At 36.3% G+C, this 16,306-nt stretch overlaps 1 protein-coding gene across 1 annotated transcript; it reads right to left on the minus strand.

The window, feature by feature from the left end:
- Positions 1–7,413: 7,413 nt before the first annotated feature.
- Positions 7,414–10,425, minus strand: LOC121256433 (L-tryptophan--pyruvate aminotransferase 1). The gene is made up of 5 exons (XM_041157227.1): positions 10,163–10,425; positions 9,732–10,035; positions 8,736–9,022; positions 8,023–8,324; positions 7,414–7,692 (listed from the first exon to the last, which is right to left on the minus strand). Exons 1-5 carry the CDS (start codon positions 10,276–10,278, stop codon positions 7,487–7,489), a joined length of 1,215 nt encoding a protein of 404 aa, XP_041013161.1. The 5' UTR covers positions 10,279–10,425; the 3' UTR covers positions 7,414–7,486.
- Positions 10,426–16,306: the final 5,881 nt, after the last annotated feature.

The raw sequence follows: 16,306 nt of genomic DNA on the forward strand, positions 1-16,306 counted from the left end.
GTATACAAACGGTTCACTCCTGGGTTGAGCATCACCAAGAGAAGGTATGGACTAACGTCCTTTTGACCAGAGAAACATTGATCAGTTCTTAGTGATTTCGGATTGATCTCTTGTGATTGGTCTTCGCTTGTTTAGGGACCCTGTCAGTTCTTGGGACAAGAAAATGCCTTTCATCGCCACGTTGGGAGGTGGAGAAAAGAAACCACGCCGCGGGGGCGAGAGGACTTGAAGACCAAGGGAAACACACGATCGCTGAGTCCGAGCAAGGGACTTCTTGCACGCGACAGGCTTTGCCATCACCAGTCACCTAAGTCTTGGTTAGAGGGAACTCTCCTTACTTTGATGTCTTCGATGCTATTATAGCACAAGCGGCACTAGAATTTGAGTTTCCGGTGCCAGATGCTCAGGTCGTTTCTCCATCTCTGGATTCTCTTCTCCCGCCTGGTTACCAAAGATCAACGAGGGCTCTCGACTAGGACCAGGATGATTTAGAGATGGTGTTCTTCGAAGTCCTACTCAATCCAATTCTTGGGATTTCTTGAGGCCCAACCCCCACGAAGCGCCTTGATGAAGCAGGTGACACCCTTGTTTGTTCAAGCAATATCACTCACTCGGGCACCTCAATTTTCAAGGCGCCTTCCACGGTTCTTGGCAGTGAGGTGCCCGTTACTCTTGTTAATTGCAAGGGTCTCTCTCTTGATGACCCCGTCACCCTCTTCAACTAAAGGGTTTAGATTCTTTCTTCAACCTTTAGTGCCTCTATCGGTAGGGGGCTTCTTCACCTATTGTCTTTAAGGAGGTATCTTCCTCGATTCCTTCTAAAGGTAGTAAGGAGAAAGTGGATGAGCCAAGTCTTGTCGACCTTACAAGCATAGGACCTTCGTCCCAAACAAGTGTAGCATAGGCTGGTGACCCAAGGCCTGAAGCAGCCTTGGTAGCATCGCCACCTCCCTCACCTCGACTGTTTTCCCTTGGGCCACTCTAGGGCTTGGGGTCGGCTGGTCAAGGTGTGATGAGTGTACGAAAGTGCACTATAAATACTCTATTATTGGAATAAAATGCTAAATGTGAATAGAAATCATAGAAATTAATGTGTATTCTTGAATTGAATTTCTATTTACATTGGGATACTCATAAACAGATTTTTATATTTAATTTTAGGGTCTGAGCAAGTTAAACTCCACTCAAATTTAAAAGACTTTCAAGTGGGCAAGACGTTGGAACAATTTAAGAACTTTCAACGAGTGTAGAACTCTTCAAATAAGGATAATGATGGGGTTTGAGAGTAATTTGGATCAAGAGAAAAAGTTAGAGTCCAAAATGATCTAGGAGATAGCTGGATATACTTTAGTATTTTTATCGTAACTTTTCACTCACATATTAGATTGATACGATTCTTGATGTGTTGGAAAGCTATGCTAAATGGATACAAATTTGTCTATAATAAGGATTTCTAAATTCGAACTCCTATAGTACATACATGGCTGCGAAGATGAGTCATAAAATCTAGGCGATTTTTTATGTGGGAATCATGAAGACATTAGGATTTCTTTCCTATCCTATATAAGTATGTCATTAACACGAAATTGAGAGTTTTTTGTAGGGAGGAGACACAGATCTAGAGAAGAGAAAAATACTATTTTTATTTACTTTTAGTTTGTTCATGGAGAACTTAATCTTGGGTAAAGCTTAGGGCAGAAATTGATCGGTGAAAATACTTTGACTTTATTTTAATTAATAAATTAAAGTTTATTATTTATGATTTTAGGATTCAATTCTCTATTTGTTTTGGATATTATAAATTTGAGACAATTATATTAAATCTTGTTATGATTTGATTTTGTTGAGCTATATGATTGTGAATATATGATTGTGACTTAAACAGACTTTTCATGCTATTGATGTGATCTTTTGCTACATTATTATATGTGAACATAGCGTTATCTCTAGATCTAATATTCATTTTTATATACGAAAACCATGGTTTGTAAATGGAGAATAGATCTAGAATTTAAGTTGAGAAAGTAAATAAATATAATGTCATATCTTCCAATTTGGAATTTGGTGCTATAATTATTAACTGTGCATATCATTTGGATTAAAAAAGTCAGAGTATTAGATCTGATTGATGGAAGCTCAAAGCCTTACTTGTCTTCTTATATGTGCCCCAATCTCATTTTAATTACATGCTTTAGGTAGAATTTTCAGATTCTTGTTATATTATAATTTGATCTTTTCTTTTACGGTTGCGTCTTGTTGTGTTTCTTCCGACTCCCTGTGAATCAACATCTTGAACTATACTATAACACCGTGTACTATTTTGTGCGTAATCAAGGTGATGAGCATACTTCTCTGGACGCTCTGGCCCTTCTAGATCTCGCAACTCCTGACCTAGTACTGACAAAGCCAGGGCCGAGTCTATGTGCGAGGTGGCCAACCAACTCAAGGACATTCTTTCTTTAGTAGGTTTTCTTGCCATCTCTCATCAGGCTCTTATATTTTTGCTATCATTGATTTGTTGGCTTTTCTCAAATAGGGGGTCAATGATCTGGTGGCTTGGATCGTGGATGATCAGGTAGAGTTGGAGGAGGAGGCTCGCGTTCTATGGATCTATGTTGAGCAGGCTTATCATGAGATACTTAAGCTCAGGGTCGAGAGAGACCATACTAAGTGGGCTTTCATTATGGTTGACAACTATAACAAGTCTTTGGAAGGAGATGTTGCTCTCCCTGCAAAAGGACTTAGGCCAATCCAGGGAAGAGGTGTTCTGAAAATGCCTTGAGGTTGAAGCCCTAACATAGGAGTAGAATCTAGAGCATATTTGAGCGTCCTGTTCAGATAAGGAGTTAGAGGAGACCCAGTAGTCTTGCCTTAACTATATCACCTTTTTTTCGGAAGCCAAGGATGCTTGACTGGATATGTGCTTGGAGCTTGACCGTGTCAAGGCTAAGAAAGAAGAGCTTGAGGTGAGTTACACTGCGCTTATGAAAGACAAGGTCGATGTGGATACCAGGTGCGCCATGGCTAAGAAAATGGTGAGGTCGCATAAGAGGCGGGTGAAGGAACTGAAGTCCAAGCTCACCTCCATCAGTGAGGATCTTGCAAAACTCTCCCCTCAACTTATGGAGGCCAAGAGGGTCCGTAATCAAGCATGGGGTTATGGGCACGTTCTGGGTCTAAAGAAGATGCAGGATTACTTACTATCAAACCCCATGTCGAATTGAGGGCCCTATGATATTCAAGCCTGATGAGGAGGCTGTTGAGTTCCTCGACTCTCTTGGCAGAGACCTTATGCCCAACGCCTTCCCTCGTCCTGCTGCCCACGATTAGTTTTTTGACAATACATGCATTGTACATAAGTTTTTGGCTCCCATTGCTTTAAGTGATATGCATCTATTTTGTTTTAGATTTTTGTTGGCATTTGCTAATTATACATACTTTTGACTCATTCATCTTCTTTCCCCTTGCTTTTTTTGGGCGCCCACTTATTGTGACGGCCAACGTCCCTTGTTGTGTACATTCGAGGGTTATGCCCTTTGATTTGAATGAAAAGGCTATTGTCATTGTCTAGATGCAGAAACACTTATGCTTAAATAACCAGGTTGGAGGTGGGCTCAGCCACGCTGGGTGGCAATGAGGAATGGAACACTTAAGAGAGGTGTTCCCTCCTTTTTTCGCCGAGTGCAAATGCAGAGCATCGATTTAGAGAACCATGCAAGAGATGTGCTCAATCACGTTGGATGGCGAGGAGGGATGGAACTCTTAGGAGAGGTGTTCCCTCCTTTGTTTGCCGGGTGCGAGAGGGGAGCATTGGCTTAGAGAACCAAATGGGAGATGTGCTCGACTCCCCTGGGTAGCTCCCGTGATGTTTGTGCAGTAATAAATACTTGACAGTAAGAAGTGAAACACAAAGGAGAGTCATGAAATGTAAAGCAATTCTATTGAGTTGACGGGATGTTTTCATGCATGAGTGTTACTGAAGTAAAGATATTTCTTGAGTTGATTTATTCATTTTCCTTTGGCACTCTTAAGCCAATGAACTCTAAGCGATGTGCTTCCCTGTCAAACCCGTAGCAAGCAGGCATTCATCTTCCTCTACTGCACCTATAGACCTTCTCGGCTTTAGGCCTTGCCTACGAACTCAAGTGGCGAGGAAGAGGCTTGGTTCTCGATCCCTATCATGCGCACATCCTTTTCTCCGCCCTATAATTCTTGCACATAGCATTTTCTTGCTACCAACTGCTCACCATGCACTTTGCCTACACCTATTCATGTTGGAAATTTCATTTTTAGATGGTAGGTAGAGGTTATGGTGGCCTTCAAGCTATTCAGCATTGGCCGCCTAATTATCGTGTTGTGTGTGGAAGGGGTCTTGACCACGAGGAAGTATGTTATTGTGTTGGTTGTTTGCATCCCAGATCTGATCATCACGGGTAATGTTATGTAACCCAATGGATGTACTCTTTCCCCTAAAATCCCTTTAGCAAGGTTTGTGATTGAAGCAATCTGTTATAGTCGATGCCCATCTTGGCGAACGCTTCCCAAATAAGAATGACAACTAAGCTTCCATTTTCTTTCACCATCCTCCTAATGGTGAAGTTGGCGACCAACATCATCACTACCAGGGTGTTGTCGTGCGGGTAGATCACCTTGTCTCGGTTGCTTTCATTCAAGGAGGTGGCCATCGTCTTCTCTATCTAGACTTGTTTCATTGGTCTTCCAATGCTAAAAATCTCCTCGTGCCTTGCCCTTCACGCATGTGCCTTTCTACTGGATGCAAATGCACCTCCACTGGCAAATTTCCCTGCAATAGTATGGATTTCTCCTAAAGGGACATTGTCCTAATTTTGGCTTGGGGAGTTTTGCATGTCCCACCCTGCAGTCCCCCCTCACCCTCGGGCTTCCATTCCTACAGTCTCTCCTTCTCCACTTGTTCCCTTAGCGATCGAACCGCCTAGGTGGTGGTGAATGTTGGGTGATTAGCCGCCGTAGCTCCCCATCCTCTTGAATCTCCTCCATTATTTTATTCAAGAGATGGAAATCCTTGGTCTTGTGGCCTTCTACATTATGGAAAGTGAAAAATCGACAAGTTCTCCGACTGAGATCATCGTTGTCTCAAGGTCGCTCATTTTTCTTTGTTTGCACATTCATGCGCAAGTGCGCCTTCCTGTAAGAGATGCCACCATCTTTCCTTTTCTCATACGGCCTAAGAACCTTTCTGGTTTTCAACTCTTTTTCACAGGTCCCCCCTCCTACTGCCTTCTCCTTTATCTGGCCACTCCACTTCGAACCTTCTTGGGAAAGTTAAGGCTCAGAATGTGTCCTCTGCATTGACAAAATCGTTTGTCTAGTTCATGAATTCTGGCAGTGTAGGGGTCCTTCTAGCCAATTTGGCCATAAATGGGATCCTGGGCTAAATGCTACCCATGAGTGTTACTAGTGTGATTTTCTCGTCCTGGTCATCCATATTCAGGCGCTCCTTATTGAACCGAGAGAGATAAAATTTCAAATTTTCGTCTTCCTTCTGCTTCACGCTAATAAGATAGGTGGGCAGACGCCTCCTCTTTCTACTCACCATTCATTTGGGTAATGAATTTCCTACCTAACTCCTCGAAACTGTCAATGGTGCCTGGCTGCAAAGCTCTGAACCATCCCCTTGTCATCCCTCTGAGCATCAGGGGAAAAGCTCAACACAATTTTCCCTGAAAAGCCGTAGAGTGTCATGTGAATCCTAAATGATTCAAGCTGTTCGAATAAGTCTTTAGATCCGTTGTACATCTCGATCTATAGAGCAATTTCAGTGAGGGGGGACTGCCATGACCTTCGCATTGTAAGGGAGATCTGTGTTGCTTAGCAACTGGTCGATTGAGAAAGATGTTCCTATCTTCTTGGCCATCTCTTCGTATTTGCCCATGAGACTACGTAGCTCAAGGTGCATCTTTTTCTTCTCCTCTTCATCAGCGGCAGCCCCTCCAGTGTTATGCAGCTCTGCCTCGATTCGCTGGTTCTGGCTTGTGCCAGCACTTTCCCTTGATCCAGTATTCCTCTACTTCAAAATCTCATTCTCTCGCTAGAGATTCTCCATTTTCGATGCCATCTTTTTCATTCGCTCCTCCATTTCATTCATTGTCTCGTCTTTTCCACTTTGGCCCGAACCTTCTTCATCGCCACACATCGAGTCCTTTAACACTAGGCCTTTAGCTTTGATAATTGTGCCAGGCTGGCCCAACCTGATGAGGGACAAATACCTCTTTACATTTTCAATCAAAGTTTTTATACCATATGCAGAAGTCGATTTTGAGCTGTAAATGAACCAGTCTATTTGATAGTCCACTCGATACTCACTCAGTTAAAATAGAACCAAACTCAATTCATGAAAAAAAAAAAGTTCGCCCGTGACAACAGATACCCGCTCGATTAGTAAATGACACATACTCGGTTAAATTTGAGTCTAGTCGGCTAAGACTGGTTAAGGCCGGCTCATCTATGCTTGAGTCGATTAAAGCTCATTCATTCATTGATAAATCTGTATATATACATATATATATATATATATATATATATTAGTTAATAATATAAGCATAATACCTTTTATAATTAAATATATTGTATGTAACCTAATTATTTATGCCTATATAATGAATGTACTTCATAGATATTTCATTATTTATACAATAGTTACTTGGTAATATTTAATAATTTCATATACTAGTAGGAATTATATATGAATATTAATATATACTATCATATTATCTATATGTATTGGTAATTTACACAGGCCTATAATATCTGGTTATTATAGATAATTATAAACTAGTTACCTATTAATTATTTATAATTTTTTACAATTTTCTAATCCATGGTCTACTTGTTAGTTTTAAAAATTTCATTAAATTTATATTTTTTATTTATCCGATTTCTTAATCATTAAAGTTATTCAAAATATAAAAAATAAATAACTTTGCTCGGCTCGACTCGAGATGGTTGATTTTTGTTTTTGTATATAGAAAATGTTGATTTTGAATGTTGTATTCTTATTGTTAATCCATGTTTGATTGGCATTAAAAAAATCAGTAAAACTGAAATATTTTATATTAATTAAGAGATATCTAATCAAAAAGTAATAAAAATATAAAAAGCTTGCACAAATATTAAGCCGCACGTTGTGTGAGTTATAAGCTGTATATTATAATATGGAAATAGGCTATAATGTGGATATTATAATAAAGAGTACTGTTATATTCATAAACAAATTACATAAAAGTAATCTTATAAATTGATGTGATTTTATCTGATCTGTTAAATCTACTTTACAATATAACTTTATAATCTGACGAACCACATCAAACCACATAAACAAAAACTTTCTAAAAGATGCAAGTCCAAAAAAAGAAAAAATAACAAGATTATTAAAAAGGATTTTTTTTTTTAATTGGCAAAAGGAAAATCTTATTATCTCAGGTTCCACCCGGACTCCAAATTGTAATTAATTATGTCCGTTTCTTTCCCCTTGATGGCCCATACACAGTCGTTCTATGAATCGGTTAAAGTCGTCTTCCCTGCACAACAAGCTAACTCTAGCAAACTTTGGATCCGCTCCAAACTGCTTTCCACCTCTTCCAACGATCTCGATTCCTCTTAAAAACTCTTCGCAATCTTTTATTCCTTCTTCGCACTTCAGCCATGCATAAGCTGTTAATGGAAGAAAAGAAAAATCATTATGTTAGCACTTCGATCAATCTGTGTTTTCCCCATGATTTGGGTTATACAAACTATATATATATATATATATATATATATATATTTATACCCAATAGAGATATAAACAAAAATCATTTTAATTATATTTAAAAATCTTTACACCACACATTATTTACGTGACATAATTTGATTTTTAAAATCGTATCTTTTAACATCATCCACCCACAACATTTGATATTATGGTTTCTTTCTCTCTTGAAAGTAAAATGTCGTAATCCCAAATATGTGTATATATTGATGAACAACATGATAAATATATACCCGGAAGTGTTTCAACAGACTCTCCTGTAAAGAGGCAGTGCTGTCGTGGATACTTGAACAAACTGAGATACCGATTGTGTTGAAGAACTTCTCTTAGTTCTTGCCATCTTTTAGTCATAAGATGTCGAGAATACTTAAAGAAGTTGTCCGTTTCAGTAGACTGAACATTTTCACAGCCATCACAAATCACTCCTATGATCTTTGCAGCTCTGAACTGTGATTCTTTTGACACACCGATTGAGCTGATTGTTATGTACTGGATCATCTTTATAGCAATGTCTTTATCCTTGACGAGAGCCCAGCTTCAAAATAAAACAAGCTCAATTAAGATTAATGACCAGGAAAAGTACCACCATAAAAAATGTAGGAAGACTTTTTTTTTGTGAGGGTCTTGATCAAGAACAGCTTTCCTAGTTGCTTGACCGATTTCATGTACCATTTCTAGCGAGATAGACATTAATACTTTTCATGGGCCCTATATTATTTAATGATATTCGCATAAGAATTTCAAATAGTATAGGTCCCACATAACCATTCAAGAATAATATATCTCTCCCTGCATTGAACCATACAATTCGCTCAAGAAATTGGGAAAGGTAACAGTTTTTTTTTTTTTTTTTTTTTTTACACCACAGTGCATGCCATGCATGGATGTATATTATATATATATATATATATAGAGAGAGAGAGAGAGAGAGAGAGAAGGATCTTACCCAATACGGGAACCAGCATGTCCAGTGCATTTGGAACATGTAAAGAGCATAATATCGTAATCGGCAGCAGAGGTAATGGCGGTGTACTGTGGCCAGTAGTAAGCAAGGTCATGAATAAGCATTCCTTGATCACCACCGTTCTTCACCACGGCTTCTCGAAGACCACCTTCTGGGTTGTTTGGAGAATTGACCACCTCTATGTAAGGCCCTTCCTTTTTAAAGCTATATGCGTCCCCCTCCCATTTGTATAGCTTTGAGCGTAGGCAATCTATCACTTCCGGATATTGCTGCTACCATGCAATAAATATTTAATTACCATTTAACACCAAAAATCAACTCGTGAATAGAGATAACTAATGTAGCTGGGACACGTTTTCTCTTGAAAGAGAACTCATGTATGGACAAATCATATTCATCGTATTTTGAATATCATCTTCGCTTAAACTTGAATTCAAAATCTATGGGGAAAAAAGGAGATTTTTTACATAGAAAATAAATATAAAGGTATGCAAATTGTAATTTTTGCCGGTATGGTTGAACACAGATCCTACTAATTGCCGACTAATGCGGCTTGATCATGTTCAGATTTTAGTTTAGAGACAGACCCAACAGAGACACGACAGTCTTTCATTCATGATTTGGAATCAACCCAACAGATCAGGCATGTTATCCAATCAATCACACATGCATTGTCGCCATTTCTTCTTCTTTTCGGTTCTGAACACTAGTAGTACTACTTGCATATATGGTCGTTGCGTGTTCCCACAACTTGTGTTTTTCAAGAAACATGTCTGTTGCTTTGTCCCACACATCCATTTTAGAGAACACAGCTTAATTTGTTTCAAAATACTGATAAACTAAGAAGCACTGATATCTAACCAAAGATCTTTCATTCATTAAATTCATTAAAGTAGAGAGGATAAACGAATTATGGGGTGGCAGGATGCACGTAAATATTGCAGCAAATCAAGTTCAGTAAATAATAATGAGGCTGACCGAGTAATAAGGTGCGGAGGAAACAACACTGACGGGCTCGGCACCACCAGGAGTAGTGAGAGCGTAAAGCAGAGCTTGGAAGAGCTGCGACGAACCCGTTCCCACCACGATATGCCGCTCCTCCGTTACAGCGTTTCCGACCACACCATGCAATCTTCTGATCGCATCTCCGAGTTTGGGCTCCAAAAACCAGCATACGTTTTTAATGTCACTGAAATAGCTCATGAAGTCACCCCCGCGGATCACGACCTTACACTTGTCCCCCATCTTTCGCCAGAATGGCTCAAACATCGTCGGATCACCACTGTTCAGATTACAGAGATTAAACAAAAAATCACAGGGGAATATTTAACAGTAAATATATAGCTAGCTAGGCCTCTAAGTTTTGATCAAATCCTAGCGTGTGATTGAAGCTGCAAATAAGGACTTACGTGCTGAGAGCGAGAACGGAGTTTGAGTTAGAAGAGTGATTAGTTCTTGTGCCATTGTCCAAGAACAAGCGGCGTTTGTGATCAACAGGGGCGGCATTATTCTCTGTGAAACCCATTTTCACTTTCTCGGAAAGTAGTGTTTGTCTAAGTTCAAATGAATCTATAAGTTGAGAAAAACTACTACTGAGTGGTGGTTCAAGAAAACAGAAGAGGTGGGATATTTATACATGAGAATGTACGTGCCCCAACTACCCTGAATTGAGTTTGCTTAAATTGCCAATTTATGGCATAATTAGATATCTAATCCTGCTGGATTTTGTGCTAGCTTCTTAACGCGATTCTCGTTCCCAAAACAGTTCACAATTCTAGAGGGCATTATCTAGGTTAATTGAATTTGAACAAAAGGCCTCTTTTAGTGTGCATACATGTTTCATCCAGCTTAAAGTCCTTAATCCTTATCCATTATCACAGATCAGGAAGGTAGTATCTGCTGAAATTTACTTTCCTTTTTTACTTCTCCTTTTTGTTAATTATCATTTTCTCGTTAATATCCATGACTTAGTTCAAACAATATACTTTATGTCTATTCAATGAGGATTAATATATAATACGCAACTAATCAATGAAATCTTATAATATTATATTTACATATATAATGAAGGCTTTAGTTTCCAAATAATTGTCATATACTGTATGAATTGGAAGCCCCTAGCCTCAGCTGGTACTTCAAACTGTCTAGTTGATCATGACTTTCAAGATTTAATCGTTTATTATTCCCTTTTACGAAAACTTCCCAAATTTTACCGAGAAGGGATAGAATTCTACATCCATGCTTGATTAATACCCATGTATTCTTATTAGGATTGCCATCGAGTCGAGTCGAGCCGGCTTTTGGCTTGCCGAGCTTACTCGACTCAAAAAATTAGAGCTCGAGCTCGAGTCCAAACTCAAGATTTTTATTTAATCTTTGTTCGAACTCAGCTTGATAAACTAAACTCCCAAAATAAACTCGACTCAAGTTGTTTATTTTATTTTTTGAATAAGATTTAATAATTAAGAAATTAGATAAATAAAAAATAAAAAATCTAATATTGAATTTGTATAACTAACAAATAAAACATCTATTTAATTATAAGATTTTATAAATTTATAAATAATTAATATGTAACTAGCTAGTTGATATTTATCAATAACAACAATATATTATATACCTACATAAATTATTAATACATACACATAATATGATAACATATATCTATTTCATATATGATTCTCACATAGTAGTATATGAAATTATTAAGTCTTATCGACTAACTATTGTACAAATTATACAATATAGCAATGGAACATATTCAATATATAGGCATAAGTAATTAGGTTACACATCATATATTTAATTATAAAAGTGCTATGATTATATTATTAGCTAATACATATATATATGAATGAGTTTTAATTGAGTCGAACTAACGAGTTGACTAGGGCATAAACAAGTAAGCCTTTACGAGACTTAACCGAGTTGAATCGAGTTTAATCAGGTATTTGTCATTTACTAATCAGCGGGTATCCGCTTTCACGAACGAGTCTTTTTTTTTCACTAGTCGAGTTCGATTCGAGTTTAACCGGAAGAGTATCGAGCAGACTATCAAATAGACTAATTTATTTACAACCCTAATTATTTGTTAAAATCATCGAATCATTAAGATAGATGAAAATTAAATAATCCAACGTGCATGGTTTTAATAGTTAAATCTTGACGGAAAAATACATATTGTAAATCATGATGTTTTACATTAGGGATGATGCTACTCTGCCGCTCAGAATGCACCGCTCAACCTTAACGCTAGTTCAAAATTTTCATTTTATTTTTTTTTCAATTTTTTCATTCATATTTTTTTATCATTTTAAAACATTTTTTAAAAATATAAAAAATATATCAATACACTAATAATTATTTTCTTAATTATTAAGTAAAGAAAAAATAAAAATATATGAGGTGTCAAAATGAGGGAATAAATGGAGTGGATAAAGTAGTATTTTTCTTTATATTAGAGTACTGTATTTTTAATGATAATTAATAATAATTATATGATAATTATAGTACTGATAATTATAGTACCGATAATTAATAATAATATATATGCACCAAGCTGCTAGCTATATATAATATTTGGTCGGCGAGTTTCTCTTTCCGGGATCGGAGGATGAATGCTTAGTATATGTTTCTGGTATGAGAAGTGCTATACGGCATCCACTGTAGTGGTGCACACAATGCACACACTACGTGGATGCCTCTCATCCAATTATTTTTTTTTCTTCCTTTGGCTTCTCTCTCTCATCTCTCTCTCACCAGCGTCTCTCTCCCGTCTCTCTCTCTCATCAACTCTCTCTCATCATCTTCACTGTCTCTCTCATCTCCACTCTCTCTCTCTCTCGTCTTGCTCTCTCTCTCATCTCCACTCTCTCATCCCTGCTCTCGGTCTCTCTCTCTCTCTCGTCTCGCTCTCTCTCTCATCTCTGCTCTCTCTCATCTCCACTCTCTCATCCCTGCTCTCGGTCTCTCTCTCTCTCGTCTCGCTCTCTCTTTCATCTCTCGTCTCTCTCTCTCTCATCTCTGCTCGCTCTCTCTCTCGTCTCGCTCTCGCTCTCATCTCTCGTCTCGCTCTCTCTCATCTCTGCTCTCGTTCTCTCTCTCTCTCTCTCTCTCGTCTCGCTCGCTCTCTCATTTCTCGCTCGTTCTCTCTCTCATCTCCACTCTCTCTCTCTCTCATCTCTACTGTCACTCTCTCTCTCTCTCTCGTTCTCTCTCTCATCTCTGCTCTCTCACTCGTTTTCCCTCTCAAACATATGGTGTATATTTTGACACCTAATGTGTGCAAAATTGACTTCAATAAACAGTGACTTCTATATATAATATTTCTTCTGGTATATGACATGCTACATGCACATACACCAACATCATTAATTTTGAGTTTTGACTAATTGCCTGCTTGAATCAGTTCGATCATGTGCACCAATGATGATGCATATGCTATCAATAAAACCACACATGATCATCTTCTTATGCAAAATAAAATTAATAATAATCTACAAGAAAAATATCAGATATTTAATCACTATATGTGGAAGATGTTTCTCCGTCGCCAAGTTCATAGACTTTCCCGCTAAAAATAAATAGAGTTGTTAGTTGTATACAGAAATTTTATACGAGAAAGTTTACATATATGTACTCCTTTCAAGTTATATAATATGTCGAATTATTTTCGAATAAAAATAATTTTATAATATAATGTATTATATTAAGTCACGTCTGTGTATAAAATTTATGTATAGACCATTTTTAAAAAAAAAATGGGCATTCCCTATCAAGCTCTATTAGAACATTAGCATTGGCTTCATCAAAACTATTTTTAAAATTGATGAAAAGTACATATTTTCTATAAATCTAAAACATATCTAGTCATAACTTCACATTAGACTAATCAAAATAATAATATAATATTATTTTTTTAATAATAATGTTTTTAATTTTTTTTCATTTTTTACAATTACACTAACTATATGTTAATTAATAATAATATTTCTTTCATCACATATTTCAAAACTAGACACAAAAATGAAAGTGAAATGACGTTTGAGGAAAGTGAAAACCGTAAAAAATGAAAACTAAAAAGCAAAGCAATTTAGGTAAGTTTTACAATAGAATATTACTTTTGAAGATAAACGGTACGTATTCAAATTTTAAAATATATTTCAAATTACTGTAACTCAAAATTTAAATTTTTACTTTTTAAAAAAATCGATATAAATCATTTTATCTACATTTTTTTAAATTTAAAAAATGCATTGTCGGTGCTCTAACCAACTCTTTCTTTTATAACTTTCTTTTAACCAATCATTAGCTATAGGATATTACTTCATATATTGTAATATAACATCTCAAATTGTGTAATTGTGCGTGAGAAGGTATTTATTTGAGATGGAGAAGATCAAATATTTCATAATGATTACAAATATAATATAAATTAATTTTTTTTGGAATATGGATTTGAATGACTTAAGACCTGACTTGCTTGAATGATTACAAAAGGTATCCAAGTCAATGATGTGTAGCCTTGAAGTCAACTTCATGTGTAGTTTGATAAGAGGAACATGGCACAAATCTGACGCTCGGTCAAAAGGACAACTTCTTATTTTTAGATAAAAATATAATATTGGACTAAAATAAATATATTTAATTAATTTCTAAAATCGATCAAGCCCGCCCTGTTATAATAGATCATGTCATTGATTAATTCTCTCATGATACCTGTAACTATATAGTAGAGAAAAATTATTCAAATTCGACATCATGACCATAAATATTGAACGTACGTATATAACTTTTTTGTGCATTGGTAGATCAGTCATGTTATATTATACTGAATAATATTATTTATTATCTTTTTAATTATATATTATATTTTTATTACTTTTTAACGTGATTTTAAATAGTTTAGATCAAATTATTTATTATTTTTATATATCTGCCAATCTTTTGATACAACGTATAAGAAAAAATCAATAGAAGTTAATTTTTTTTTTTAAAAAAAATAGAAAATCATTAAATCGCCGTCTGTACTCTGTAGGAAGTTGTTTATAATATTGGGTAGCAATAGTAATAATAATATATGTGGCAATATATAATTCGATCGGTCGATCGGCTTCTTTCTGTTTTCTATATTCATCTTATCACTTGTAATAATGCAACTCATTGAGTTCTGAAGAAAAGTTTAGATCTTAATCAAAGTCTCTGATGACCACATGATCACTTTTGTTATACGTTTTAAATTTGTTTTGACCTTTTTGTTTAGTATTGGCAGATGGATGAGACACATCTGAAAGGCATTGGATACTTAAAATATTAATCAAGTTGACGCTTATATTGGCTTAGCATTGTTGTTTATGATCCAAGTTGGGACCCCCAACACAACATCATGACATGACCTGTGTTGCACCAAGGAAACAACACATAAAAGTTGATGAGTCATGACTCAGAATTGTCTATTTGAATCTCATGTGCTGCCAATGATGATTGCATGTGTAATCCATCATAACCACATGTGACTTTCTGGTGTACTTGATAAAAAAAAATCATATTAATGCATAAAATACAATTCTTGCTTTACAATATTATTGGCCATGCATAGACCATTAATGTGGTTGAATGTATACTTTGAAAATTTAAATTAGATGGAGAATACTCTAAAGTTTGATAGAGTAATTGTACTATTACATTGGCTGGTTGTAAAATAAATAATGTGTCCATATTATTGCAGCTGGCACCTTGAGATGTTTATGACCAATTGGATCTTGACCGCGTACCAATAGGTACCAAAGGAGATCGCTATGATCATTACTGTATCCATATTGAAGAGATGTGACAAAGTGTTCAGATCATTGTGCAATATCCTAATCTAATGCCTGGTGGCATTATCAAAGCCGATGATCATAAGCTATATCCTCCTTACTGAAAGATATAATTAAAAAGTTAATTTGTCATTGTCTGCACTCAATTAGCTTGTCTAATTTGTCTCTATTCTCTCTCTTATTTACATATTATCCCATTGCAAACAGGCCGCTTGTTTTTGTTTTTCCCCTTTTCTCTTTTCTTCCTTAATTCCTTCTTTTTTTTTGCCTAATGAAATATCGTTACACCAGTATGATATTCCGCACGCTTAATTAGTTGGACTATCCATCTGTCGATCCATTGATTATCCTTGAATTCAAATGAATGATCAACTTTAAAGCCCTACGTACATGTTACTTTTGCTGTGCATGAAGTCTACATGCTTCCCTCATCAAGTGTTCTTTTGATAATTTTCTATTCTTTTTCCAGAAGTCGCCTTCTAATTATTTATGTTTTCCTGATAACATACACTCTCGTTTTTGCACCTTTATTCGAGGATCTTAAGGATGAAATGATAGAAAGTTTAAAAGGACATCCCTAAGATATTGATTTTGAGTGCATCTATACCCATTAGTTGGGTTACACCAAAAGTCTGTCCTTGCTCACAAAAAACATGAGTTACAATCTGATTTATTGCTACCATTATTTTTGTTTACACATTGTAATTGTTGAATGTAGTTTGTTTTTGTTGAGTT

This window comes from Juglans microcarpa x Juglans regia, chromosome 3D, assembly GCF_004785595.1.
Source record: "Juglans microcarpa x Juglans regia isolate MS1-56 chromosome 3D, Jm3101_v1.0, whole genome shotgun sequence".
Classification (NCBI taxonomy): domain Eukaryota; kingdom Viridiplantae; phylum Streptophyta; class Magnoliopsida; order Fagales; family Juglandaceae; genus Juglans; species Juglans microcarpa x Juglans regia.